This window comes from Epinephelus lanceolatus, chromosome 13 (genome assembly GCF_041903045.1).
Source record: "Epinephelus lanceolatus isolate andai-2023 chromosome 13, ASM4190304v1, whole genome shotgun sequence".
Classification (NCBI taxonomy): Eukaryota; Metazoa; Chordata; class Actinopteri; order Perciformes; family Serranidae; genus Epinephelus; species Epinephelus lanceolatus.
Genome location: NC_135746.1, coordinates 12,695,792 through 12,723,445, shown reverse-complemented (window position 1 = coordinate 12,723,445; position 27,654 = coordinate 12,695,792). Strand labels below are relative to the sequence as shown.

Genomic DNA, 27,654 nt, shown 5'->3' with positions numbered 1-27,654 from the left:
TGCAATCACAAGAGACAAAAAAAGCACAGGGCAGTTTTAAAGGTGAATCGAAAAGAAATGAAAACGTGCTTCTGGAAAGTCAAGTAAGAGCTGAGTCGGGGGGGGGTGGGGGTGGGATCTGGAGGCTGTGTAGCTGCAGACTGGAAGCTGACAGCTGAGTGCAACTACACAGCCTGCTCAGTTCATCCATATCAGATAGACGGCGCACTGCAAGGCCAAACAGCACAGCACCAAAACAGGGTGTCACAGCAAATGATCCATGACATTGACGGGAGGGGAGAGGAACTTGTAGCATGGATCAGCTATCACTGTTGATGATCTTAGATGATGACTTTTCATGCACACACGCACACACAGGGTGATTTTTCCTTGTAACCTTCCCCTATGCCCTGCAACATTTGGAGCGCGCACAGGTGTGAAGACCTTGATGCAAAGGCAGGGCTACGCTCTCCCTCTTCTATCACTGTGTGTGTAGTTATGTGTGTGTGTTACAACCCTTATGTGGTCATTAATGCTAGCACTGCCATGGGATTTAGCATAAGAATTACTATATTCTCATTAAAACATCATGGCTACAGCTTTGAAGGCAATATTTCATAGGGTAACTCTGGTGTTTTTCAATGTGGACCCTATTTTGCCACTTTTCATGGGTACTGCAATTTTTGAAACTGGTCCTGTGTGATTAAGACTGCTGCAGCTGACAGCCGCTGCTATGTAACCACAGGGCATTTATGCATTGTCACCTTAACTTTATGTCAACTTGAAGTTCTTGTTTTACTTTATTAGGTACACCTTGCTAGTATGGGGTCAAATCCCGTTTTGCCCACAGAACTGCCTTAATTCTTAGTGTCATATATTCAACAAGGTGCAGATTTGTCAGCTGCACATCCATGATGTGAATCCCCCGTTCCACCACATCCCAAAGGTGCTCTATTGGATTGAGATCTGGTGACTGTGGAGGCCATTGGAGTACAGTGAACTCATTGTCATGTTCAAGAAACCAGTTTGAGATGATTTGAGCTTTGTGACATGGTGCATTATCCTGCTGGAAGTAGCCATCAGAAGATGGGTACACTGTGGTCATAAAGGGATGGACACGGTCAGCAACAATACTCAGGTAGGCTGTGGTGTTTAAACCATGCTCAGGTGGTACTAAGGGGCCCAAAGTGTGCCAAGAAAATCTCCCCCACACCATTACACCACCACCAGCCTGAACCGTTGATACAAGGCAGGATGGATCCATGCTTCCATGTTGTTTACACCAAATTCTGACCCTACCATCTGAATGTGGCAGCAGAAATCCAGACTCATCAGACCAGGCAACGTTTTTCCAATCTTCTATTGTCCAGTTTTGGTGAGCCTGTGTGAACTGTAGCCTCAGTTTCCTGTTGTTAGCTGACAGGAGTGGCACCTGGTGTGGTCTTCTGCTGCTGTAGCCCATCTGCTTCAAGGTTGGACGTGTTGTTGGTTCAGAGATGGTCTTCTGCAGACCTTGGTTGTAACCAGTGGTTATTTGAGTTACTGTTGCCTTTCTATCATCTTGAACCAGTCTGGCTATTCTCCTCTGGCCTCTGGCATCAACAAGGCATTTTCACCCAGAGAACTGCAGCTCACTGGATATTTTCTCTTTTCGGGACCATCCTCTGTAAACCCTAGAGATGGTTGTGTGTGAAAATCCCAGTAGATCAGCAGTTTCTGACAGACCAGCCCATCTGGCATCAACAACCATGCCACATTCCAAGTCACTTAAATCACCTTTCTTCCACATTCTGATGCTCAGTTTGAACCCTTCAGCAGGTTGTCTTGACCATGTCTACATGCCTAAATGCACTGAGTTGCTGCCATGTGATTGGCTGATTAGCTATTTGCGTTAACAAGCAGTTGAACAGGTGTACCTAATAAAGTGGCCAGTGAGTGTATGTTGTATGGAGTCTGGTGGCCTTGGTGATGGCGATTTCAGGGCTGTTTCTACTTAAACTCAAAGTATCTCACTCTCAAACAAAAGGGCCTATCTCTGTAGGGATCATTTCCATAACGTCGCCAGACACTTAAAATAAAAATCTGAGCCTGTCAGTGACAAAACTAAGCACTTTAAGTGGACTTAATTTGATGGTGCAAACGTGCCCCAAGTGGTTAAATTGCAGCCTGTTTTGCTACTGGCCATCTGCAGTGGTCATTCTCAATACTGGTCCACTTTAAAAAAAAATATTGTTCCCGTTAGTCAGTTAGACACAAAAACATGGAAAAAAGGGTCAAGGTTGAAAAATACTTCAGTTACCCTTTCACAAGTATGTATGCACACATGCAGTATAAGTAGTTGCCACCTCTTTGTCTGTGAAATGCCATAAACAAATGACCACAAGTATATTGTTATTAGTGGCATAAAGGCCAAACTCACACACACAGACAAAACAGACCCTCCAATTGTGACAGTGGTGACATTTGGGCGCCCTGCTATTATGACTAATCATTCAAAATGAAGGCACAAAATCTATCCCCGGCTTCACCTCTCACATCCACCCTTCCTTTGCTCCCGTATCATCCTCCCCACCTCCTCCCCACTACCTAAATGTCAGCATTTCAATTGGGCTCATTAATACCTCCCTTTTTAGGCGACTCTGTGTGTGTCTGTGCCTGAGCGGTGTGTTGGGATGCTGTGGGAGGGAGAAAGGATAATGTATCGGAATGGTAAGTGGCCTATTCTCTTTTTCTGTTTCAATATCATCTCTGAATCTTCCTCTCTTTCCGTGTATGTCTCTGGTCCATCATTATTTCCCTCTCCTCTCTAATTCCTTTTCTCTGTTTCCCTCTGATCTATCATCGCTGGGTGTGTGCGAGGCAGAGGCTGTGAATCATGCAGTGGCCTTTCCACTGACACGGCCCGGCCTGACCCGCTCCGGACACCACTGGGCTAAACAACATCAATCATAATAGCATCTGTCTGGTCCTATCACAAGGCCGGCACGCTGGACTGCATGTGTGTTTGGGTGTATTATACAAAAATGCCACTGTATATGGATGAGGATGCAAAGAGAAAAACATTCAGGCAGCAGATGCAGGCAGGCGGAGGGGAGGAGGAGGCTTGGACAGCCAATGTGAAAAGAATACAAGACTTTTCAGATCCTAACAGACTGTGAGGATCTGAGGATTTCTTGACGTACTGTCAAAGAGGTGTGCGCACAAGGCAATGAGGCAAGGATGCAGGATTACACAGCAAGTGAATCACATCTGTAGGAATACACAATTCAGCCTTGAAACACAGGCAACTGGGTTATCAGGAGACTGGCGAACAAAGACAGCTGGAGAACCGATAACCTTTGAGCCAAATCAGCTCTGATAATTACAGATACTGTACCCTGAATTCAGATTCTGTCTGGACATCCTCATGCCTCTTTCCAGTTCAGGTCCGACACTTACCATTACTTTGTATGTAGAAAATCCTCTGCTTCCTTACTGATCAAGAGTTAAAGGATTACCAGTTAACTGCAGGGAAGATTTTTGACCGGTTATGCATGTCGAGCTAGAGGTCAACTTTGCTACTCTTTAGTTTACTGCAATGCTCATTCAGTGGGTAACATTCGTAATGCTGTCCTGACCCAACAGCAATATTGCAGAAACACTGTGACCACCATCCAGTCTCCTCACAGGGTTATGGATGGATATGAATATTTTATGGATGGTACGATAGTACAATGGATGGTACCAAGGTACGATAGATGGATGGTAAAATGGATGGATGGAAGGCATGATGGATGGATGGATGATGCAACTGTACAATGGATGGATGGATGGTACTATGGATGGATGGATGGATGGTACGGTGAATGGTACAGATAGATAGATGGACAATAAGATGGATGGTATGATGGATGGTTGAATGGTACAATGGATGGTTTAATGGTATGATGGATGGGTGGATGGGTGGATGGATGGATGGATGGATGGATGGATGGATGGATGGTACAATGGATGGATTGGTACAATGGATGGATGGGTAGTATGATGGATGGTATGATAGATGAATGGATGGTACAATGGATGGATGGATGAATGATACAAAGGATGGATGGATGGATGGATGGATGGATGGATGAATGATACAAAGGATGGTATGATGGTATGATGGATGGATGGATGGATGGATGGATGATACAAAGGATGGATGGTACAATGGATGGATGGGTAGTATGATGGATGGTATGATAGATGAATGGATGGTACAATGGATGGATGGATGAATGATACAAAGGATGGATGGATGGATGGATGAATGATACAAAGGATGGTATGATGGTATGATGGATGGATGGATGGATGGATGGTACAAAGGATGGATGGTACAATGGATGGACTGGTAGTATGATGGATGGTATGATAGATGGATGGATGGATGGATGGATGATACAAAGGATGGATGGTACAATGGATGGATGGATGGATGGATGGATGGATGAATGATACAAAGGATGGTATGATGGATGGTTGGATGGATGGTATGATAGATGGATGGATGGATGGATGGATAGATGATGGATGGATGGATGATACAAAGGATGGATGGTACAATGGATGGATGGATGGATAATACAAAGGATGGTATGGTGGATGGATGGATGGATGGATGGATGATACAAAGGATGGATGGTACAATGGATGGATGGATGGATGGATGGATGAATGATACAAAGGATGGTATGATGGATGGTATGATGGATGGTTGGATGGATGGATGGATGGATGGATGGATGGATGGATGGATGATACAAAGGATGGATGGTACAATGGATGGATGATGGATGGATGAATGATACAAAGGATGGTATGATGGATGGTTGGATGGATGGATGGATTGGTAGTACCATGTCAGTAGGTAAGTGTAACCCTACTCTGCAGTTTCCCTCAGCTTTGAGGAGCTTCGTATCATCTTTCAGCTCATCAGTGTGGTATTCCGTCCTGCAGCTTTGAATGTTTTGGTTCAGTCATGGTCTTACTGTGTCATTGTCAGCTGCAGCAGACAGCTTTTAAAAATAAAAAAAAATATTGTATACTACATGCTCAGCACCAAATGGAGGCAAACAATGTTAGCAACTAGCTGGTGACCACAGTAGAGCATTTAGCTGCTATAGAACCAGATATATTCCTCAGGAGTTAGACCAAAGAAAGAGCTAAAAGGAGAGTGACTACTTGACAGGTAGATGACTCCATATGAATGCTAATGTTGCTTTGTACATGGCGGATGTGAAAATATAAGCAACTGTTTGCTAACACCTTTAAACATATCAACTTAAACTGTGATGATATGTCAGCATTGTGTTTACAGCTCATCTCAGCTGCTCCCCTGTGGCCAAAAAATCTGTTATTGCAGGTTTACATAAGGTGGTTTAAATTAGTCCCTGGTGACACTGATGCACAGGCATTAGACTAGGCTGCGAGCCCTGTTGTCAGAGATCTGAGAGCCGGCTGGCAGCTTAACAGACAAAAATGAACAGCACCAAACAGGGACAGACATATTTATACTTTGTGTATTATTTACATAAAGTACACACTGCACCATGCTGTGACCCATCAGACAAAGTTATAATAGCAGCTCCAAGCATACAGATTGTGAGCTATTTCACTTTGACTTGATGAAATAGTTTGATATTTTGGAAATATGCTTATTAACTTTTTACTTGGTGGTACTGAGAACATCAGTAATGCTCTCATATCTTTACGGCTGGCTACAACGAGTAGCTGATTAGCTTAGCACAGAGTTTGGAAACAAGGGGAAACAAGGGAGAACAGCTAGCCTGGCTTTGTCTGACGTCAACTAAATTTACCTACCTGTATCGTATTAAACTCACTTATTACCATGTTATAATTTTCTACAGTTTTCAATCTTTGTGCTAAACTGTGGTGGACAAAGTACTCAGTTCCTTTTCTTAAGTAAAAGTAGAAATACCATAGTGTCATAATACTCCATTACAAGTAAAAATCCTATATCGAAAATGTACAAATGTACAAAAAGTCCAAAAGTGTTACCAGCAAAATGTACTAACAGTACCCAAAATAAAAGTGGTCATTATTTAGAACGGCTCTTATTATAGATATATTATATTATTAAAGATATATAAAGTAGCGGAAAATGATACTCAAATGATACTCAAGTACAAGTACCTCAAAATTGTACTTCAGTGCAGTACTTGAGTACAAGTGCTTAGTTATGTTCCACCACTGGTGCTAAGCTAAGCTGTAGCATTATATTTAGCATAGAGAGAATCTTCTCATCTAACTCTTGGCAACACATCAAATAAGTGACTTTTCCCAAATGTCTATGATTCCTTTAAGTGCCTCTGAGCAGAGACACAAAACTGATGTCTGAGAGGAATTTAAAAATAAATCAGTGATTGAAAAAATAATTTTCTTTCTCTGCAATGACAGATAAAAATATGTTCTTGTCTTGGCTTATAGAATTTTTTCAGTTGACCCTATTTGCTTCTGCTCATTCTGGTCTGACAAGCTGCCAACTGCCTGGAAGGTCTCCAACCAAAGGAGTCACAGTCTGAGCTAATGTTAATAAATCCATATCAGTAGTAGTACTGTAAGTCATATCGCCTTTTGCCAACAAAACTAATCCTGTTGTATTTTGGTTTAATTGTCTTTCTGTTTGTTCCATCTGCCAGATGGTCAGCAGTCATGCTCAGGTCACTTCTGCAGGGTGAATGAAGTCAGACTCAATTGTGATGGAACAACGTCACAGCAGACCAACACCACCCCGAGGTAATCATTAAATTAGGGCTGGGCAATATGGCTTATTTATATTAGTGAATATTTTCTAGGCTATATTGTGCTATAGCCTTACCTACTGTAGACTACTAAACTTCTGAATAAAGTACTGTTACAATAAAGGTAAATAAAGTACTGTTGAAATAAAGTCACAGTACTGTCATAATGAGGTTAAATTAAGTTCTGTAATTATTAAGTTACATAAAGTACTGTTGTAATAATGTTAAACCAAGTATTGCAAGTAAGTCTAATAAAGTACTGTTACATTAAAGTTACATAAAGTACTGTTACAATAAAGTTACATAAAGTACGGTTACATTAAAGTTACATAAAGTACTGTTGTAATAAAGTTAAACCAAGTATTGCAATTAAGTCTAATAAAGTACTGTTATAATAAAGTTACATAAAGCACTGTTGTAATAATGTTAAACCAATTATTGCAATTAGGTCTAATAAAGTACTGTTACATTAAAGTTACATAAAGTACTGTTCCAATAAAGTTACATAAAGTACTGCTGCAATAAAGTTAAACCAAGTATTGCAATTAAGTCTAATAAAGTACTGTTACATTAAAGTTACATAAAGTATTGTTCCAATAAAGTTACATAAAGTACTGTTGTAATAATGTTAAACCAAATATTGCAATTAAGTCTAATAAAGTACTGTTACATTAAAGTTACATAAAGTACCGTTACAATAAAGTTACATAAAGTACTGTTATAATAATGTTACATAAAGTACTGTTCCAATAAAGTTAAATGAAGTACTGTTATAATAATGTTACATAACGTACTGTTCCAATAAAGTTAAATGAAGTACTGTTATAATAATGTTACATAAAGTACTGTTGTAATAAATTTAAACTAAGTGGTGTTATAATAAAGTTAAACTAAGAACTGTTAAAGTAAAGTTGAATAAAGTATTGTTAATTAAGTTGCATAACTACTGTTATAGTAAAGTTTTGGAAAATACTGTTGAATCAAATTTTAATAAAGCACTGTTACATAAAGGTAAATAAAGCACTGTTGCAATAAAGTAAAATAAGGTACTGTTACAATAAATGCACATTAAGCACTGTTGCAATAAAGTTAAATATGTACTGTTATGATAAAGTTAATAAAAAACTGTTTTAATAAAGTTAAATAATGTACTGTTATAATAAAGTTACATTCAGTGTTTTTTTTAAAGTTAAATACTGTTAAAATAGTTAAATAAAGTACTACTGCAATTAAGTTTAAAAACATACTGTTATAATAAAGTTGAACCACGTACTGTTGCAATAAAGTTTAATAAAGCACTGTTATAATTAAGTTAATTAAAATACAGTTTTAGTAAAGTTAAATGATGTACTGTTATAATGTAGTTAAATAAAGTTCTGTCATTATATAGATATAGAAACTATTGCTATAATAAAATCAAAGCCGAACCACGGGTGCTTTTAATGTGAGGCACCCGGCGGGTCTCAGGTCAGAGGTGTTGATGTTCCTGCAGTGATCTTAAAACCTCCTGTCAACAGTTAGATGTTAGCAGTTGGTGAAAGGTTAAACCTTTACAGCGGGCCAGTAAACGTGAAGGTTTATTCACTGTGAGCGGGGAACAAATGAACAGCTCTCCAGTTTGTATATAAATATATAACTAATATTTGCATGCCACGCTGGTGCTTTATGTTGGTGGTCTGGAGCCCTGCAGATACACACTATCGCCCAGGAGAGGGTGGTCTGGATGGACAGGGGAGTGTGTGGGACGTTTGTGCCACTGGCTTTAAAAACTGACTGATTTTAAAATAATAATACAACAAGCCATGATATATTTAGTATAATCAATATATCGCCCACCACTAATTTGCATCCCTGGCTGTATCCCACCATTTCCCCCCAAAAGACTTAATATTCATAATCTGTCATTTCAGAGCCCACAACTAATTACTTACTTTAGCCCCCTTGTTGTACTTTAAGTAATATCCACATTTCTACATCAATCTTTTGCCTGTTTTCAATGGAAGAAAAAAAGATGAATATAATGCAAGCCCAGCGTAATGTCTGTCATTTATCAATGACAATTAACAAGGCTGATTTGTACCATATTAAAAAAGACAAATGACAGCAATTTTGATTCTGAATAATGACTTGATCCATTAGAAACTTTCAAAAAGACAACCTGTAGTTTCGTCCCCTCTAATCTGCTCTCTAATTAATTAACTCTTATTCTTTATTAGAATTACTGTTTCCCCAAAAAACTTTTGAAATATTAGTTTCCTGTTTCTTAATTTGCCACAAAAATAAATAATAAAAATAAAATTAATGACTGCCGAGGTCCCGGAGGACTCTGTAAACGTGTGTTTTTTTTCTCTTCTGATCCATTAATGACATTTTAGCATTGTTGATACTGAGGAAAGAGAACCAGCAAAGGAAAACAAGAGAGGTAGACTTTGCACATCAGAGAGAGGGAGACATACGGAGGGAGAAGGAGAAGATGAGAGATTAATTTCTAAGATCAAAGTGACGTTTTCTTCAACCTTGTTCGGTTACATCTCCTGAATTTAGACATGAAGACAGTGGGTATATACAGTGTGTGTGCATGTACGTGCATCTTAATGCATGGCAAGTTGTACATTTCGGAGTGTATGGTGTGTGAGTGTGTGTGTGTGTGTGTGTGTGTGTGTGTGTGGGGGGGGGTGGGTGGGGGGGTGCATATAGCTACTCTGCAGCTGCCTTTGATCACAGACGACAGCACTAATCAGACGCCTTTGTCAGAACAGCAAACAGACAACAGCGGAAAAAGAAGAGATAAGAGATGAGAGAAACTCTAACTTAAACATACTACTGGTATCAGTTTCACTCACAAACTGAGGCCTGACAGCGCAGTTGTCATGGAAATCACAGCAGGCAGTCCGTCTGTGTGTTGGTGAATGAGTGTGTACTGTCTGTGTCTGTGTGTGTGTGTGTGTGTGTGTGTGTGCTGCACAGGAGGGCTGAGCGTGCAGTGGAAGATGGATACAGTGGTTTATACGTGTGTGTGTGTGTGCCTCTCTCTGGTAGCCATTGGGACACAGTTAGAAGGGAATTGTGCTGATTAGTTGAGGGACCGTAGAGGACAGACAGGGAAGAATACCAATTCCCTTCCTTCCTCCCTTCCCTCCTCCTGTCAGAGTCTGACTTCACTCCTCTCTCCTCCTCTGTCTCTTTCTCTTTATGCTTCTAAGTCGACGTGATGAGGTCAGACAGGGGCACCACCACGTCTCAGGCATGGCCTCAGGGCACCACCATGTGCCAGTGCTGCTTACGGGTGGCTACCAGCCTAGCCAACATGATTACTGTGCCACTGCTTTCAGCGGGGCAACAGCCAGCAGAGACAATTAAGTGTCGCTCCAATTAGAAGGCGAAATGCAATAAATAAAAAAGAGTGAGTGCATGTTTAGTCCGACGTGTTTGGTCATGGATTTGAAATTTGAGTTTGAGCACACGTGTGGATATGAAAAATCTTTCCCACCAACAAAAACGTAGAATAATCCAAATGAAATGACATTTGGCTACAGAAACCCTGCTCACACTTTTAAAGGGCCTTTCGGTCGCCTTGGGGAGAAACAAGAGAAAGTGGCACTTCATCTGAAACGGGTCTCGCTGTAAGAGCAAAGAGACTCATTTCAGATGAAGTTGATTCATCTTTAACAAGATTAATTAACTGATCCCTGAATGTACACTCCCTTAAGAGCGCACGTGTGTGTGTGAGTGTGTGTGCGCCTCGTCAGAGCCTGCCAAATGTCGGGAGTGCACCCAATTAGTTAAAGAGTACAGGCCCACACACCTGTCTACCTGCGCTGACAATGGCTCACGGCTGCACGCATACATTTACACATTAATTGACCAACTCGGGCCATTAATTAGTCAGTCAGGAAACTTAATGACTAGCCACTCAATGGTAGGTAACACCAGGGAAGGGTGTGTGTGTGTGTGTGTGTGTGTGTGTGTGTGTGCAGGCAGAGCCGCACATACACATGTGAAAACACCCAGCATGCCTGAACCCAGACATGCTAAACACTACTGTAAATGTACAGAAGATTTAGGAATGCTTACACACATTTCTGTGTTGGCATGTGTTGGTTTTGTATTTACATAAATAAATGAACATATTCATCTCCAGTAATGAGGCTGAAAGATTTTGGATCTGGGCGCTTACACTTGTGAATAACCTCCTACAGTAGAGTATCCTTATATCCAGCTACACTCAGGAAAGAAACATGTTCACACAGTTTCTGATCAGTCTTTGTGTGTCACATGTGTGGATTGTATGTGACGCCACTGAGGTGCCATTTTAAAGGTATAGCTACAGGGAGCAGTACAGTAAACACCATGAGTTAGTAAGTTACCCAACCCATTACAACATCGAACTGGAGAAGCAGAGGCAAACTGAGAGAATATCAAACTAAGACAAACTCACCCAGTACTTGGATATTATCTATCTTGTTTAAGTCGAGAAAACTTTAAATTAAGAAAACTTTATTTCCATTTGCAGTTTTATATTTGGCGGTATGGCTCTGTTCTGGGGCCTCTCTGCCCTTCCTCACGCCTACACAGAAAGCCTCTTCCACGCACCTATGTGGAAAGCCTAACCCCCAAATTCCACCAGATGTGTGTTGGTTGCATTTGCGCTCCGGAACGGCAGCAGAGCCGATGCGTTTCAATTATAGTCAATGTGTGTGCTTCCACCGGCTGCAGCTGCGGCTATGCTGCGTTCCGGCTCCGTCACAGCTGCGGCAGTCCGGAGCCCTCCGCAACAGATACGGACGCTGGAGCACAACACAGCAATTCAGCACGGAGCAGATTGTGTGGGGCAGGAAGTCGTGCACAGAAACAAAATAAAACATCTGGTTAATTTTCAAAATAAAATACACAGTGTTCACGGCGGATCATATTTCCCTGCACTACACCTTGAAAACTAGATAATGGGCAGAGGCAGACCTGAAGTCAACAGGTCAGAGGTTTTCAGACGTCATTTCACCCTGTGAACACCATGGACGAGGAGATGTTAATCATGGAGGTGTACCGAGATGTCTTCCTACTACTCCTCTGATTTTGTGGTTCTGTTTATAGAAACTACATCTTGTTATATAGCGTGATTATGCGTGAATTTGCGAGATCTTGTGGGTCCTCATGACTCCCGCTGTCCGGCGGAGCTGCACTGCTCCGCACAGCAAACGCAGCCAGTGGGTGTTGACGGACGGCGGAGCATGCAGCGGAGCACCAGATAACCAGCGCAGCCGTTCCGCAATGAACACGCATCCAGTGGAATTCCAGCGTAAGGCGAAGAGAGCACACCTCTCTGCCCTTCCATGTGCCTGCATGCAAAGCCTTAAGGAAGATAAAGCACACCTCTCTGCCCTTCCATGCACCTACATGGAAAGCCTAAGGCAGGGAGAGCAGCAGCAAAGACCCCCCAGGAACAGAACAGAGCAGCATCAATGACACACAGAAATGACATTGACAAGTCAGACACAGCATGAAAAGGAGGAGCTGGGGTGGAGGCGGCTTGCAGAGGAAGCAGCAACAGTAGGCAGCCAGAGCAGTTTAAATAGGGCGCCCTGAATGAGATTCACCAATTGGTTGCATAGAAAGGAATCATGTGATCTATCAACTCCCTTCCATCAATCAGCCGCTCCATCAGCTGATTGAGCTGTTTGAGATCAGCTGGAATGTGAGCTGAGCCTGACATCTTGTCCTGCCTGAAGTAATGCTATGCTCAATTTCTTTCATATCATATCAAATATGAATGCCTAAAGTTATTTATTTTACCATTACTTACTGTATTACTGAAGTCCTCAACTAAATTTGGCTTCAAGTTTCACTCAGCAGAACTCAGATTTAATAAATCAGCATCTGTAAACTGTGCTGTTAAGGCAGAGAAGCAGAGCATGAGTTGGGAAACATCATGTTCATTCACTTTAAAGAGCAAAAATTAATACTGAACTATGTCAAATGTTCACTGAATGCGTTAGTGTCTGTTTAAGTTGTAACAAAATAATAAATCATCTTTTAGAAGGACTAGATTTGTACCATAAGCAATCAGCTCTGTTAAATTTGCTTGTAAGGCGAGCTAATGGCTAATGCGATTGGTTAAAAAGGAAAACACTTTTTCCTGAAATTCAAATACTTCCAAGGATTTCAAGGATGCCCGGGAACCCTGACTGACATATGCATACTCAAATTAAAATGCAAAACTGCCACTGAATCCAATTTTCCAAGATCACATATTTGTCTTGCCTTTACAGACTCTATTAATAGACAAAGGTCTTTGACAATTGTGACAACTGAAACACTTTCAGAAAAGTCTGTTAGGAGCAATCATGAAAAAGCATTAGTGAATTGTATTCTGAAAACTAATATTACTCTTTGATGAAGATTTAAACAGAGAGCATCAGTCATTTATGGTTCAAATAAACCACCATCATGATCTCAGCTCTTTAAACAGCAGTGTTAGCATCAGCTTTAGCAGCAACAGCAATAAACAAACATTAACTACATCTCACTGATCCCTTCAGCAGCACACCACTGTGTTTATAGCTCACAGCCCATAATGGGAATATATATGTCAACATTCACATGTTTCAAGAAGGGATGAGTGAGTAATTTATCTTTCCTCTTAACGTATTCACTGCCCCATTTCTACCCTGCTCTCCTTCCACTTATCTCTTCCCTCCATCCCATCAATTTCTAGTACCTTCTCAAAATTTACGGCCCAGCATTTGATGTTATGACCTTGGAGAAAAAGAAAAGAAAAATCCAGACATCTGTAGCCTCCTTCACGTCAAGTACCAGTGTTATGTTTTCAGAGTGCTTGGGATTAAAGTTCTCAAGTAATGTATACTCGACCACTCTGAAATCCACCGCCTGAAAGTGAGGGGGACGATGAGTCACGGCTGTGTGCGTGTGTGAGTGCGTGTGTGTGTGTACGTTACCTCTCTGTCTTTGAGAACTGCCTGAGTCCTGTAAAGCAGCAGGAGACGAACGTCGCTGTCTTGGAGGCTGAAGTTGCTCTCCAGGATCTGCAGCACGTCGATCCGAGGCTGCACGGGGAGCGCGGCGTCACCACAGAATGGATGCAACCAAGCCAGGAGGTCGTCTGATGTCACGGTGTTGTCACTGAGAGCGGACAAAGAGGGGGACAGCAGTCAGACAGGCTGAGTGAGGCAGAGATAAAGAGACAGAGATAGAGAGGTAAAGGGTAGAGGTTCTTTGAAAAAGAGTGGAAGTTATTGAGTAGCTAGAAGTTTAACTTAAAGAGGACCTTTTATTCCATATTTTCTGGTTCATACTTGTATTTTGGGTTTGTACCAAAACGTGTTTACATGGTTTAATGTTCACAAAACACTTAATTTTCCTCATACTGTCTGTGCTGGAAACCTGTATTCATCCTCTGTCTTGGGGTGCTTTCCCACCTGCCCTGTTCGGTTTGGTTCAATCAAACTCAAGTTTGTTTGCCCCCTAAGTGCGGTTCATTTGGGCAGGTGTGAACACAGCAATCACACTCAAGTGGGCATCAAAACAACCAGACCAAGACCACCTCTTCAAGAAGGTCTCGGTCTGGTTACAAACAAACTTTAACGCCTGCCAAAAACACCCATTCTGCTCTGACTGAAAAATAAGAAATAAAAGTTCCTTAAAGGGACAGTGTGTAGCATTTTCAGTTGTTTACTGGCAAAAATCGATGTCTGCATTCATAAATATGTCATCATTGGTGTATTATTAGCTCCACCAATAATCGGACTTATTCTCGTAAAAGGCGGATTTGTTTGTACATTGTGCGGGTAAGTCGCCTGGGGGGTTCCATAACATTTCGCCATCTTGAGAATACATCCACCATACAGCCCTGCCTTCGGTGTTTTCGCTGAGAGCCAGGCCAGCGCTGCGTGACTGAGAAGTCGAAGAAGAGGAGCAAAAGGCGCTTCACTACTACCCCGGCACCACTGCAGCATAACAAAGTCCCACTCTTTGAGCATAATGCAGGATCATGCATATGCAACATCACAGGAGACGGAATCCTCGTTGCCAAGAAAGCACAAAAGGGAATCAAGAAGGCGACGTGACCGGCAAATTCAAAAAATGAGGGTCAACATCGGGGTAGCCTTTCCCAGGTGGAGAGAGCTGCTGAAGAAGAAAGGTAATAAAATCACAGGCCAGCATGCGAGGAGAGGGATGAGGTGTGTGAGGTTGAGCCACTTGGCAGTCGTCAAAGGACAAGACATGATTGGTTTGTTTTGATTTACACCCGCCCCAACAATCCTACGTTGTAAATACAGTCAGCATGGTGAGGAGGGGGTTTGTCAACTCACGTCGCGTGTCTGTTTCATCAATGTTAGCTTTTTGGTACACAGCAGCTACCGTTGCTGCAATACGCGTTTGAAACAGTGAGGCGCTAGAGTGCGCTATCCGTTTGAATGCAATATATGATTTCAACATTAGATGGGAGAAACTCCTACACACTGTGGCTTTAACAAAAATCTTCACAAGTGGTAATGTTCCAGCAGAAGTATGATCCAAAACCAGGGAGAAATTAAAAATATCCACAACCAAGATCACGTTTCGCTGACGTTAGCATGTAGCTACAAGTAGCAGTGTATGTAATGTTAACGTAAAGAAATGAAAAGTGAAAAGTGTAGGGTTACCTAGCTAGCTACTGAAGATATAGCCTTCAAAGGGCGGGGCTTAGCGAAGGGTCAGTTGTGATTTGTGATATTGGGCTTTATAAATAAAATTGAATTAAAGAGTACACTAGCATATGTTTTTGAATACATTTGAGGTGAGAAATAGGCCATTTAGTGACAGAATATTGATTCATATATGATCAGCACTGCCAAGTTTTGACAGTTTGACTGTAAGCAGTGATTGACATGAGTGACACCTGTGTTAGAGACTCCACAGCTCTGATCTGTTGTTCATGTGGCATGAATTTTTGAAAACGCCGCTAGAAGCACTATGAGAAGGCAGAGCAACATGATTTTCTATCTCATGTGCTTCTGTCAGGATACAGTGACAGTTTCAGCAAATATGACACAAAATTGTTCCATTAAATTTACCAACTACAGCTTTAACCGAGAAAATAATCTACAGATTACTAGATGTTGAAAATAATTCTTAGTTGCAGCCTTGATCTAGACAGCAAAATCAAAGAAGCTCAAAGGAAATAGCTTTATGCATAACTACCCTGACAGGCAGCAAACGAGGAGTCATTTTGTCACACATCCATTTGTTTTACTTTGATTTGTTTGGCCGATGGTCACTAAAAAGCCGACCAGGGTGCAGCAGGTGCTTTCCAAATGCTGTCATCTACAAAAAAAAGCTACCAGGCAGGTTGGCAGGTGCCTCTTGTTGATTCAACTACCAAACACATTTCACTGGCATTTGACTCCCAGCAGGTGTTAATTTCAGGCCTTGAACAGAGCTGAGAGAGAGCAGCAGAGGAAGAGAAACATCTTTGAAGCGCATTTGATGAATGCATGACAAAACTGTGTGTTTGCGTGTGTGTGTGTGTGTGTGTGAGGATATAGATAACCTACCCACTCTGGACGTTATTGTGCACAGCGGTCACCATGGCCTCCAGGACCCTGAGGGGTTGTGGGTAATTTGTCAGGGCGTCTGGGTCTCCACTGAAAAAACAAAGCACATCGCCACAATCATCATACATAATACGCTAATTAGGATAACATTTTCAAATTAGCACAATACAGAGGGACAACAACTGAGAAGAAAAAAGAGAAGAATCAAAGGCTTCTCTTCTCAGGGACAGTGTTAGTTAAAAACGTGTCTGGCAGCGATTAAATGTTTGAAGCCAACGCAGCTTTGTAAAAATTAACCATCATGAAATTATTTAAAGTCCTGGAGACACGAAGCAACGCTAAAAAAAAACATTTAAAACCCGTCACCGTCGTTACAAGCTCTGCGTGTTGGTGAAACTCACCAAAATGTGAAATAATTCTACGTTAAATGTTGATTAAAGAGGTTTCCCTTTTCAGATAAAGCACATTCAATGTCACATAATAGTAGGTGAGCTTTAATGTGTAATCCCTCTGCAGCGTCATTAGTGCACACCCCGGTGTGGCTGTGGGTCTGCTGCAGTGTGTGTGTGTGTGTGTGCTCTATGTCGCAAGAGGAGGGCTATTTTTCACAGAGACAGAAAGAAAAAAAAAGGGTGATTTCCCTCGACCCTACTTTGCTTTGCTGCCGGGCTCGTGCTTACACACACACGCACATATATACAACACATACATACACATACAAATGATGTGGCAAAAGCTGGAAAGACGACGCAGCGTTTTCTTTACTGCATTTTACCACTTACATTTTCTCTTCAGAAGACACACAAACACAGAGCGGTTATGACAGATACAAAAGATGGCCATTAGTGTGAGGCTCAGGTATGCCTGCTGCGCCAGACTGAAGGCTTCGGGAGAGCCAAAAACAAGAGCGGCTCATTCATACCTGCCAAACACAATGCTGCGAGAGAGACCTGCAACCATGGACACGCACAACCGCACACACACATACACAGACATACTTGAATGCATTAAGGGATATTCATATGCAAGAGCAGAGTGACACGTTCGAGAAAGAAAACCTCCAGTGAATACATAAGGCTGTGCACACACTCACATGTCACGCACGGACACAGGCTGAGTGTGTTCATGTGTGTGTTGGTGTGGGAGCCGAGTGAGATCTGGAGGGGAACAGCTGTATCAGGCTGCATTAATTATAAGAAGATAATGAATCAGAGAAAGAAGGGAAGCGTGCAAGAGTGTGTGTGTATCGGGGATAGTGCCCACATGTCTACTTAACGACCAATGTGCGAGTGTCTGCGCACGTGCGCGAGTATTTCCTGGCGTGCGAGCGTGTGTGCGAATGCAGGTGCCATCTATCTGCACCATGCGCCATTGAGCAGCCATAAAGAAGCGGGAAATGAGGCAGGAATATAATCAAGGCGATTGGCACTCATTTATCAAGCCAATCGGACGGCCCGATAATATCTGGCCCTGTCAGTGAAGCCGTGCTCATTGGTGTGTCAGTGTTAGCGCACCAGGTTCAAAGGACAAACAATGTGGAAAAAAACAACTCTGGAAAAATAAGCCTCCAGTTAACACCTGTGCATTCTGTTGTTTTTGGATGTTAAAGGTGCAGTGTGTAGAGTTTAGGAGGATATATTGGGGGAGACAGAATATAATAAATGTATTTTATTTAGTGTATAATCACCTGACAATAAGAACTGTTGTGTTTTTGTGACCTTAAAAATGAGCCGTTTATATCTACAAAGGGAGCTGGTCCTCGTCCAAGGAGTCTGCCATGCTGCATCATTTCATCACGATATGATGTCATATCGATGCGATAATTGTCAATATTACTAAGTCTGCCCCAATTCGATTTTCGATTCGATGTGATTTAGGGGCCTGCGATTGATATGAGACAATATCATCTGCCTAAGTCTGTAACAGTCTGTTACAGAAGAAGCTGCCACCCCTTTCTTTTATATTTTTGGCCATAAAAGTAAAAAACAACACATTAATAATGTTAATGATTGTAACCACTTAAGTGCAGTAAAGTCTACTTCTACCTGCCAGAGAGACCTTTCTGGAGGAAATATTTTCATTTTACCCAAACCACCATCTTTTTCCTAAAAATAATGAAAAATCAACAATAACTGTCAAGGTTCATGGACAAAACAGTTGTTTTTTGTTAGTCACCCATTATTAGCTTTAGCATGATTACATTGCATAAATTAGCCAAGCTGATAGTGGACTTTTTTCCTCTACTTATAGCTTCATAGATTACATGTAACGTTATTATTTTTCGTACTCACTGTTGGTTTAAGTCACTGCATCTCCCAACAGAACAGCTTGGTTGAATTTCAGCCTGAATGTACGTTTTTTCAGCCAAACATTGTTGAAACAGAGCAGCTAATGTTGCTAAAGCAAGAAGTTAGCAGAGTGAGACGCTCGTCCATGTTTACATACACCATGTGCTCTGTCTGTTTACCTGTACTTTCTCCGAAATCCAAAATGCTGATTTATTCCCAAGTAAATAACGTTACCTTCTTCGTCTTTCTCTCGGCTGCTCGCCATCTGCCTACAAAATAAAAACGTATCCTAAAGATGACAATATGGATCGATTTTTTCAGTCTGCATCGATGATACTGGATCGTCGATCATTGAATCAATATCTTGATCCAGATTAGTAGATCATTATGCTCCTATTGCATTGCCATGTTTATGCAGTGGCCCAGAACCAACACTGTCTCTAGATAGGGTTGTTCACATGTTTGCATTTTTCACGTCGGCCACCATGATTTGCAGCCCCTCCCTGACCAGCAGTGTTGGAAAAATCCACTTTTTTAAAATAGGAAATGACTTTATCCACTGCTTTTACCGATTTGAATCACCTGGTGTGTTTGTTTAGGAGAGGTGATCAGAGAAGAAGGTAGGCAAACATTAGCAGGTGCTGAGCGAGCAGCCCATCCGTGATAAGCCAAATAGCATCTGAGAAACACAGTTATAAATAAGATCTCTGTTCCATTTGTCTAGGAGAGAAAGGGAGCTATGCGGATAATTCAGCTCTCGGTTAAAACCTCCTGAATGCGCGGATCTTAAGTTATCAGAGAAAAAAGGTGAGCACCCATTAGCAGGTGCTGGACTAATGGCCCATCTACGATGAGCCGAACAGCCTCGGAGAAACACTGATTTCTAACATGAAACTGTTTTGTTCAGTTTGTTTATTTTGGAGGAGGGGACCTCTTCGGAGAATTCAGCTTCTGATAAAAACCTCCTGAACAATGAACACTGAAGAAATCTTTACCGGGAGTTAACGCTTGGCACATGGGAGAAGTTTCAGCTTGTTGCAATCTGCAATCCTCATCGCTAGATACCATGAAATCCTACCCACTGCTCCTTTAAGTCCTACAACATCCAAGTATTTTCCGTTGCCCTAAAATCTCGCAGCTCTGCAGACATGTCGGCCTGAATCATCTCTCCCTTTCTTTTGAATGCAGGTAGCAGGAAGACACCAATAAAATGCTGTGAGTCCAACTCCCACAGGCAGCTACTGTAGATTCAATTCAACACTTGAGGCATTTGTTTTGACAGTGTTTTTCTGAGCCCAAAGTGGACCAATATACCCAATATTTCCAGATAACAACCAGCACAGATCAGGTAGTAGGTGGTGTGTTCAGGTGGTTGTCAATATTCTAGAATATACACTATAAAGCCCGCTTTTGAGTCAGATATAGCTAATTCTCTTAATCTGACTTGTTGTAAAAATACATATATTTTTACACACATATGTATGTAATCTTATCAGACAGGTTCACAGAGGTGCACGTAGACGATAATGTTTTTTGACAAGGTGCAACAGTGAATCTAAAAGAGACTCCAATAAGGAAAAAGGGAAATACATGTAGTAACCTGACAAATGGGTTTTTCTCCTGCCTTCGTTAGGTTTGTCACAGCGGGACGTATCTTTGGTAACACACAGTGCACAAGCCTACAGCGGTGTCATATTCTTCATAACTCTCCTATTATTAAACATTTTCCGACCAACTCAGGGCAAACAGGGGGCCTGTCTGCCATCGCTGACCACACTGTGGTCAAAGGGGATGTACTGTATAGTAAAATCCTGTCATCAGGATTCAAGCATTCTGCTGCCACCAAGCACCACATACACTACTACTACTACTACTACTACGACATCATCATGCCAGCAATGCCGTCAAATAAAGTAACATCTCTACCAGTATGCAACACCATTTGATTTATAACCCGATGAAAAACACGAGTGATGTCCACCAAAACTAAACTGTAGCTGCAAAGCCGACTGTAGAATTTAAAGGTAAATTCATAGACTGTATAAAATAATGGTGTTGTAGCATTAACGAGGCTCAGATATAGAGTTGAACATTTGAAGGTCTTTAAATCTTGAGAGAAAGCCTTAGATATAGTTATAGTCTAACAAACAAGCCTGGTGGTTACTGTCGGTACTGTCGGTACTTCCCGTCACTTAAGCTACTGTTTCCTGTTATTCAGACAACCAATTCTGGGAACAATTGCTTCTTCTCACATAACTAAATTTGGTCAGAGTCATGTCAGGCCATCTGGCTAAAGTCACATCAGGTCATTTACACTATAATTGACGCAGCTACTATGACGTCACCAACTGGTTTGTGGGCTCTGGTTTTCAGGCTTTGAGTTTGGAATTTTGCCCATTGTCATCTTGGTTTTTTGGAGCTGAAAGGGGCATATTTAGACAACAGGCTGGCACTGTGAAGGAGTGAGGGGTGGATGTGACTGAGAAGCCAAGGACACTATTGACCAGTCAATCAAAGCAACCATGGCTTTTATGATGCATAACATAAGCCTTAATTAAACATAAATGGATGAGTCATGTAAAAAGTCACCCCCCATACAGCTGTCATGAACAGCTAATTATCTATGAGCATTTTAAAATGGGGGTCCATGGGGATTGACTGGCTTCTAGAGCCAGCCTCTACTGGCCATTAGAGGAACTGCAGTTTTTAGCACTTCCACGTTGGCTTTATTTTTCAGCCCTGCATGTTGCCACTTGCCGCTGCTGCAATAACTGTGGTAACGCGGGAGCAATCCCAACAGACGAAACGAGTAACATCTGTGTCAGTACATGCAACACCATTTATAATTCATAACCTAGTGAAAACGCCGCTGATGTCCACAAAAATAAACACTTGCTGCAGAGTGTAGACTGTAGACTCCTGAAGCAGGAGATGTGACTTTAGCTAGATGATGGTGAAGACTGCAGGGAAATGCAAATGCATTGGTTTAGCAGCACAGCATTCAAGAGCATTACATTGTCACAATTTTAATCTTGTAAAATATATGTCAAAAATCTGTTTTTTACATCGAAGTCCCGGTCGTTTCGCTTTCTGTATAACAGTTTAGTTTATGACTCATCCTGCATTCAGGGCGTTTATACAATTTCATCCAGCCAAATGAAACTTTGGGCACCTAGCCAGTAAGGTTGTAAATCACTAGTATCATCTCGATGTGATATTATGTTGATTCTTTGGACAACAATACGATATTTGCCGCTATCACAAAGTCTGCCTGGATAGGATTTCGATTTGATGCAATTAAGGGGCCTGTGATCAACACATACCGTATACAAGACATGATATTATATGCCCACTTGACACAATCTGTTACACATTAATCTACCACTTTTTTGCTCCTGGTCATAAAAGATAAAAACAACACATACATAATATAAATAACTGTAACTGCTTTACTCCACTAACACTTTAAACAGCATATGGATATGTTTGCCCTCAGGGCTTAAAGCACTGAAGGCTAATTTCTCCCAACAGCCATTAAACATGGATTAACAGCAACATCATTTAACTTAAGTGTAAAACGTAACTTAATAACAGCTGTTTAAGGTACACAGACAAAACATTATTAGCTTAAGCACACTTACGTTGCATAAATTAGATGTATTATTTATACTTTTTCTAACTCACTGTTGGTTTAAGTCGCTGTATCTCCCGACAGAACAGCTCGGTTGACTTTCAGTCTGCATGCATGTTTTTTCAGTGGAACAATGCTCAAACAGCGTCGCTAATGTTGCTGTGTTGTGTCGTGTTACGTCATGTTTAATACATTACAGCATGTGCTTTTACTGTTTTTTCTTAGAAATCCAGAATATTTCCACACTGATGATTTATCAGTGAGTAAATAACGTTATCCTCATCGTCCACCTCTCAGCTGTAACTGTGCACCGCTGAAATATTTAGTATCATTGGAAAATACGCCACAGTATAAAAACCAGAGACACTCTAACTTCTGTTCCACTGGGATTTTTAAGTCAGCTTCTCTCTACAGGTCAGTGTGTGAAGAATATTTAGTCACGTAGTATATATTTTTTTTATTTATTTAACATCTAGACCAAGAAAATTGAATTATTTTAATGTTCTTGCAGCCTAAACAGGACATTTTTTTAATTTGAATTCAGTGTTATTAAAATAAAGGTTATGTTTTCTCAGTTTAATATTTCTTATTTAGTTTCAAAAGTCAATATGTAAAACGTGTTTTGTGTGCACAGAGGTCTTGTCACCAACGTGAGGTTGCCAGGCAACCGGCGGAGACTCCAGGAAGTCACTGTGCCCAGCAGTACAACTTCTCATTACATTTCGGTTTTGTGTATGGATTACGCTGTTCAAACAACATGTTAATTATTGCGCTTCAGAGGCGCTGGTAGCTTTATTACTGAACTGAAGAGAAATCCAGGCCAAGAGTTTTTTCCCTGCTGCCAGTCTTTATGCTAAGCTAAGATAAGCTAAGCTAATCTCCTCCCGGCTCCAGCTCCGTAGTTAGGGCACAGACATGAGAGTGCTATCGATTTTCTCATCTAACCCCTTGGTAAGAGAGGGAAAAAGTGTATTTTCCTGAATGCTGAATGATCACTTAAAGTGTGCAGCCGAGCTCCTGTGTGTCGCCATGCATGTTCTCAGTGGGAGGATCATGTGTGCGTGTGCTTTGTATGGAGAGAGGGACAGAGATAATACCTGAGTGCAGCCACCACTCGCTCCATGGCGTCGTGAAGCACTGTTTTAACAGACAGGTCCAGGGGTCCAACGGCCACACGCAGAAGCTCTCCAATGCGCTCCAGAGGCTCCCCATCAGTTGCCATGGTGACTGCCAGCTCATGTACTTTTGACCTCTCCGATCGGGACAAATCATAGAGTTGACTGTAACGCTGGAATACAGAGAGAAAAAGTGTGAGTGCAGAGATTTTTGACGAGATAGAGAAAATAGACGAACATAAAGGACAGGGAGCAAAAAACACAACGTACAAGCTCACAGTCAGAAATATTTAGGAAAGACAACAAGAGACAAAAACATTGTGATGTAAGATGGGAATTGGGGAAAAAAACCCAAGTGGAGTGTCGTGTAGGAAGCGTGGAGTTTAGTGAGTGAAGTTTGTTGTTGAGTGCTTGGTTCTCTACAGATATTAACCCAGAGGGCGGAACTGACCTGAACCTGCTCACCTTCTCTACTCTCCTGCTCATCTTTGCTTGTTTTTCTGTCTTCCAATAAAAAAAGGGCTGAGAATCTCAACCTGGAGGGTCGGAAATGGGTCAGTGTGTATGTGTGTGTGTGTGTGTGTGTGTGTGTGTGTGTGTGTGTGTGTGTGTGTGTGTGTCGGGCAAGTGTGTTAAAAAAGATATTCGCTTATCTTACAATCTTTTCAGCACAGTGAACCATCAAAATTATTTTCAATAGCTTGTTTGCAATCACGTGACGCACAAAATTTAGATGGAGGGCAGAAAGTGATAATCCATATGCTAAAAACTCGATGGATTTGCCCATTGTGGACACAATGGTCGTCACAAATCACCTCATCTTCCAGACCTCCTAATGTTACTAATGACGTTGGTGAAGGTTCTCAGTCATCCAGGTCATGGTAAAGTTGGCATAGGCAACTGGACTTGCTTCAGTTTCTTGGAGACGTTTCACCTCTCATCCAAGAGGGTTCCTCATTTCTAAAGGACTGGTACAGAGTCACAGGTTTATACCAGAACGACCATCATTGAATAGACGAGGTGGCCTACAACACCACTTATCACCCACCTACAATTCAGTTTTGAGATCCCTCCCCAGACGTCTTAACACTCTTAACCTTAACAACACACATGATGGTCAGGTGGGTCAATGACTCACATGTGACCTCAACGTCTCTATAAGGGTTCACACCCACACAGAGTTTAAAGCCTGTGACTCCGTACCAGTCATTTGACTGAAGACTGAAGAAGCGTCTTGGATGAGAGGTGAAACGTCTTAGAGAAACTCAAGCAAGTCCAGTTGCCTATGATATAGCACTTATGATTACTAACTTTACACAGCAAGCAAATCTCCCAAGAAGGGAGATGTTGTCACAGCATGTTTTAATTGCATCCAACTAGAGGCATGTTTAACGGCCAGGGTCCACCGGGCACGTCAGCGGCGTGACACGTCTGCAGCGCGAGTCCCGTAGCAGCTCGCCCCCCTGTTAATCAATTACAGCGGCTCCACCGGCAATGGGAGCGGTGCGACAACCCCTGTCTGCCACGCGGCAACTCTCTATTTTACGCGGCTCTTCTATTTTTGTCGCGCTACGCTCCCCTACGCGACCCTCCAGCAGATAATAACTACATGAAATAGTGTGCTAAACGTGCACAATGTGTTTTTAAATGAATAAACCATTATCAGAGGTGATATGTGATGTTTTTTTTTTTCATGCATTTACCCATGTTTATCCGTGAAATTGTGTAAATGTCCATAGCGGACATTTGAAAGCGAGTAGATGACAAACAGTACAGTAAACTTGTAGGTAACTCAAATATATGTAATAACTTAGGTGGAAAATGCTTTAACATTTCATGCAGCCTCTCGGCTCGGCAAACGGTAAACAACCCCGCTGGCTTCTCTACGTGTCGCTTCTGTACGCAGTCAGTGGAGCCCAAATGAATACACCGCGACACTACGCTGACATGACGCTTACGTTTGCAGCCGGTGGAGCCCGGCCGTTACACAACACTTTAACGTTAATGTTCAACTCTAGGTGACTCTGCTCTTCCAGACTGAAGACGGAGGGTTTTGATCCACATCTGCTGCTGCTTCTCAGGCATTTTTTTTTTTAACTTCCCCTCTTTACGCCCCTTCTATTTATGGGACTTGACGAGGCCTTTGTTTTATGCCAATTTGATCGATTCAAACAGCCGTAAACAGTGCAATTCACAGGCTTTTCTGCATCGCTGGTAGTAGGGCTTTAAACATTAGCCAACCAAAAAGGTCATTAGTTTATGACATGATTTATGATATGACTGGACCATGTGGGAATTTAATTTGAATGGACAGACACAGGAAGTGACCACGCTGGTACCTGTGGTTATTCCATAGGCTAGTTAATAACATGTCGGGCAGGAAATCCAAAGTGTGGGATCATTTTGAGAAGGTGGAGGACGAACCCAAGGTGATATGTAAACTCATCTTCATTGGTCGACTACAAACATGACGTATCATGTGAAACATGGAAGTAGCTACATGCCCATTAGCCCACAGCATCATTAACAGGCGGCTCGCTCAGTGTGTGACGTGCACTTGTAGATAAAATATAGGCCTATATTAATGAAGGTTCATTAGTACGGTTTTGTATTTCTCTGTAATGTAGCACAGTGTTAACAATGTTACTGATACTATTCTTTCTCACACCTTCAACTCAAACCATTGTGTTGCCCCGCCCAAAATATATCATTTAATAATAAATTAATATCATAAACATGCCACGACTAGTTGACTAATGGCCCTAATTGACGATTATTGTTCAACTAGGAAATTTCTAGTAGTAGTCACTAGTTAGTAGTCTTTTCCTGCAGTTGCCTGCCCTCCATCTGGACAGTACACCGATGTGTAATGTCATATCCAAGAAGCTATTATGTCTCTTTTTTCTTTGTAATTTCATAATAGATTTTATTCCTCCATAGGAAAAGCTCTCACCCTTTGAGCAAACATTTCACCAAGGTTCATGGCGTCAGAATATACCCTGCTCAAAACCTCTATCTTAAAAGCAGTTAAAAAGAGCTGAGGTCTGAATGTGTTTGTCATTGCTGGAACCCAGGAACGCTCTTGTTGACACTAATGGTCCCTCTTGAGCTTGAGATCCAGGACTTCTAAAGCTGGTTGATAGGGGCAACGCCACAATAAATAATGGACAAGTTTCACTGGGCAAAAAAAAAAAAAAAAAGTCTGCAGCTACTGTAGCCACAGAAGTGAAAACCTGGAGGTGTGACAGGTTGGATGCACAGTGCTGCTGTTAATGCATAGCTACTGTAGTAATGCAGAGTTTTGTTGTCTGCCAGGGGAAAGACAACAAACAAGGACAGGTGGTTTCTCAAGATGGCAAACTTTTAGAAAACTGAAAGCACTAGTGTTTTAAAAAGCATCTTTGCACCCAACATATTCATCAGGAGGTGCTGGGGGAGAGCTTTCATTGATTTTCTGTTCACTCTGAGCAAAACATTGACATTCTTGGCGTTAAGTCAAGCACAATCAGCATTGGCATTGGATGTGCACAAGGGTGCCCCTCGTCACCTCGCCTATTTTAATATTAATTGACAGGATATTCATGACAGGATATTGATATTCATATGATATATATATTAAAGTCATGGTATATGGACATCATATTTTCAAGATGATATTCATATTACAGCCATAAGCAGAATATCAAGGTCCATCTTAAGAGTGTTATGTTGGGTAACATTTAGGGAGCATCTGTGCTTTTTGTAGATAATGTTCAATAGGATCTTTGATGCACCCTGCAGCTGAGGGTGATAAATAATAATACATTGGATTTATATAACGATTTTCTGGACACTAAAAGACGCTTTACAGAGAACCAATGGAGCTCAGACAAATAGGGGGGAAGCAGGTTGTTGAGGGCTTTTTAGGTGATAGTGAGGAGTTTGAGGTGGATACACTGGAGGATAGGGAGCCAGTGGAGGTTATGAAGGATGGGGGTGATGAGGTCACAGGTGCCGGAGTGTGTGAGCAGAAGAGCAGCAGAGTTCTGGATATATTGTAGTTTCTAAAGTGTTTTGGGTGATGAACCGTAGAGGAGACTGTTGCAGTAGTCCAGTCTGGAAGTGATGAATGCATACATGAGAGTCTCTGATACAGTCTGGGAGTCGAGTTTGAGACTGCAGGCAACTCTTGGAAAAAAGTAAAATTTTCTGCCATACGATATAAAGCTGGGGTATCTTTGTGTGTTATTCATGAATGAACAAGAGTTTAAAGGAAAACTTCAACCCTCAAAGACTATTTGTGTATCAATCACTTACTTTGTGTTG

The 27,654-nt window shown here is 41.7% G+C and overlaps 1 protein-coding gene across 1 annotated transcript in view; it reads right to left on the bottom strand.

The window, feature by feature from the left end:
• The window catches only part of nbas (NBAS subunit of NRZ tethering complex), a 290,957-nt gene that overhangs the window by 66,282 nt on the left and 197,021 nt on the right, over positions 1–27,654 (bottom strand). Inside the window, exons 47-49 of the mRNA XM_033648658.2 lie at positions 23,332–23,522; positions 16,316–16,405; positions 13,718–13,901 (exon numbers count right to left, since the gene is read on the bottom strand). Of these exons, the coding sequence (XP_033504549.2) occupies positions 13,718–13,901; positions 16,316–16,405; positions 23,332–23,522 (465 nt within the window). The remainder of the gene's footprint in view (positions 1–13,717; positions 13,902–16,315; positions 16,406–23,331; positions 23,523–27,654) is intronic.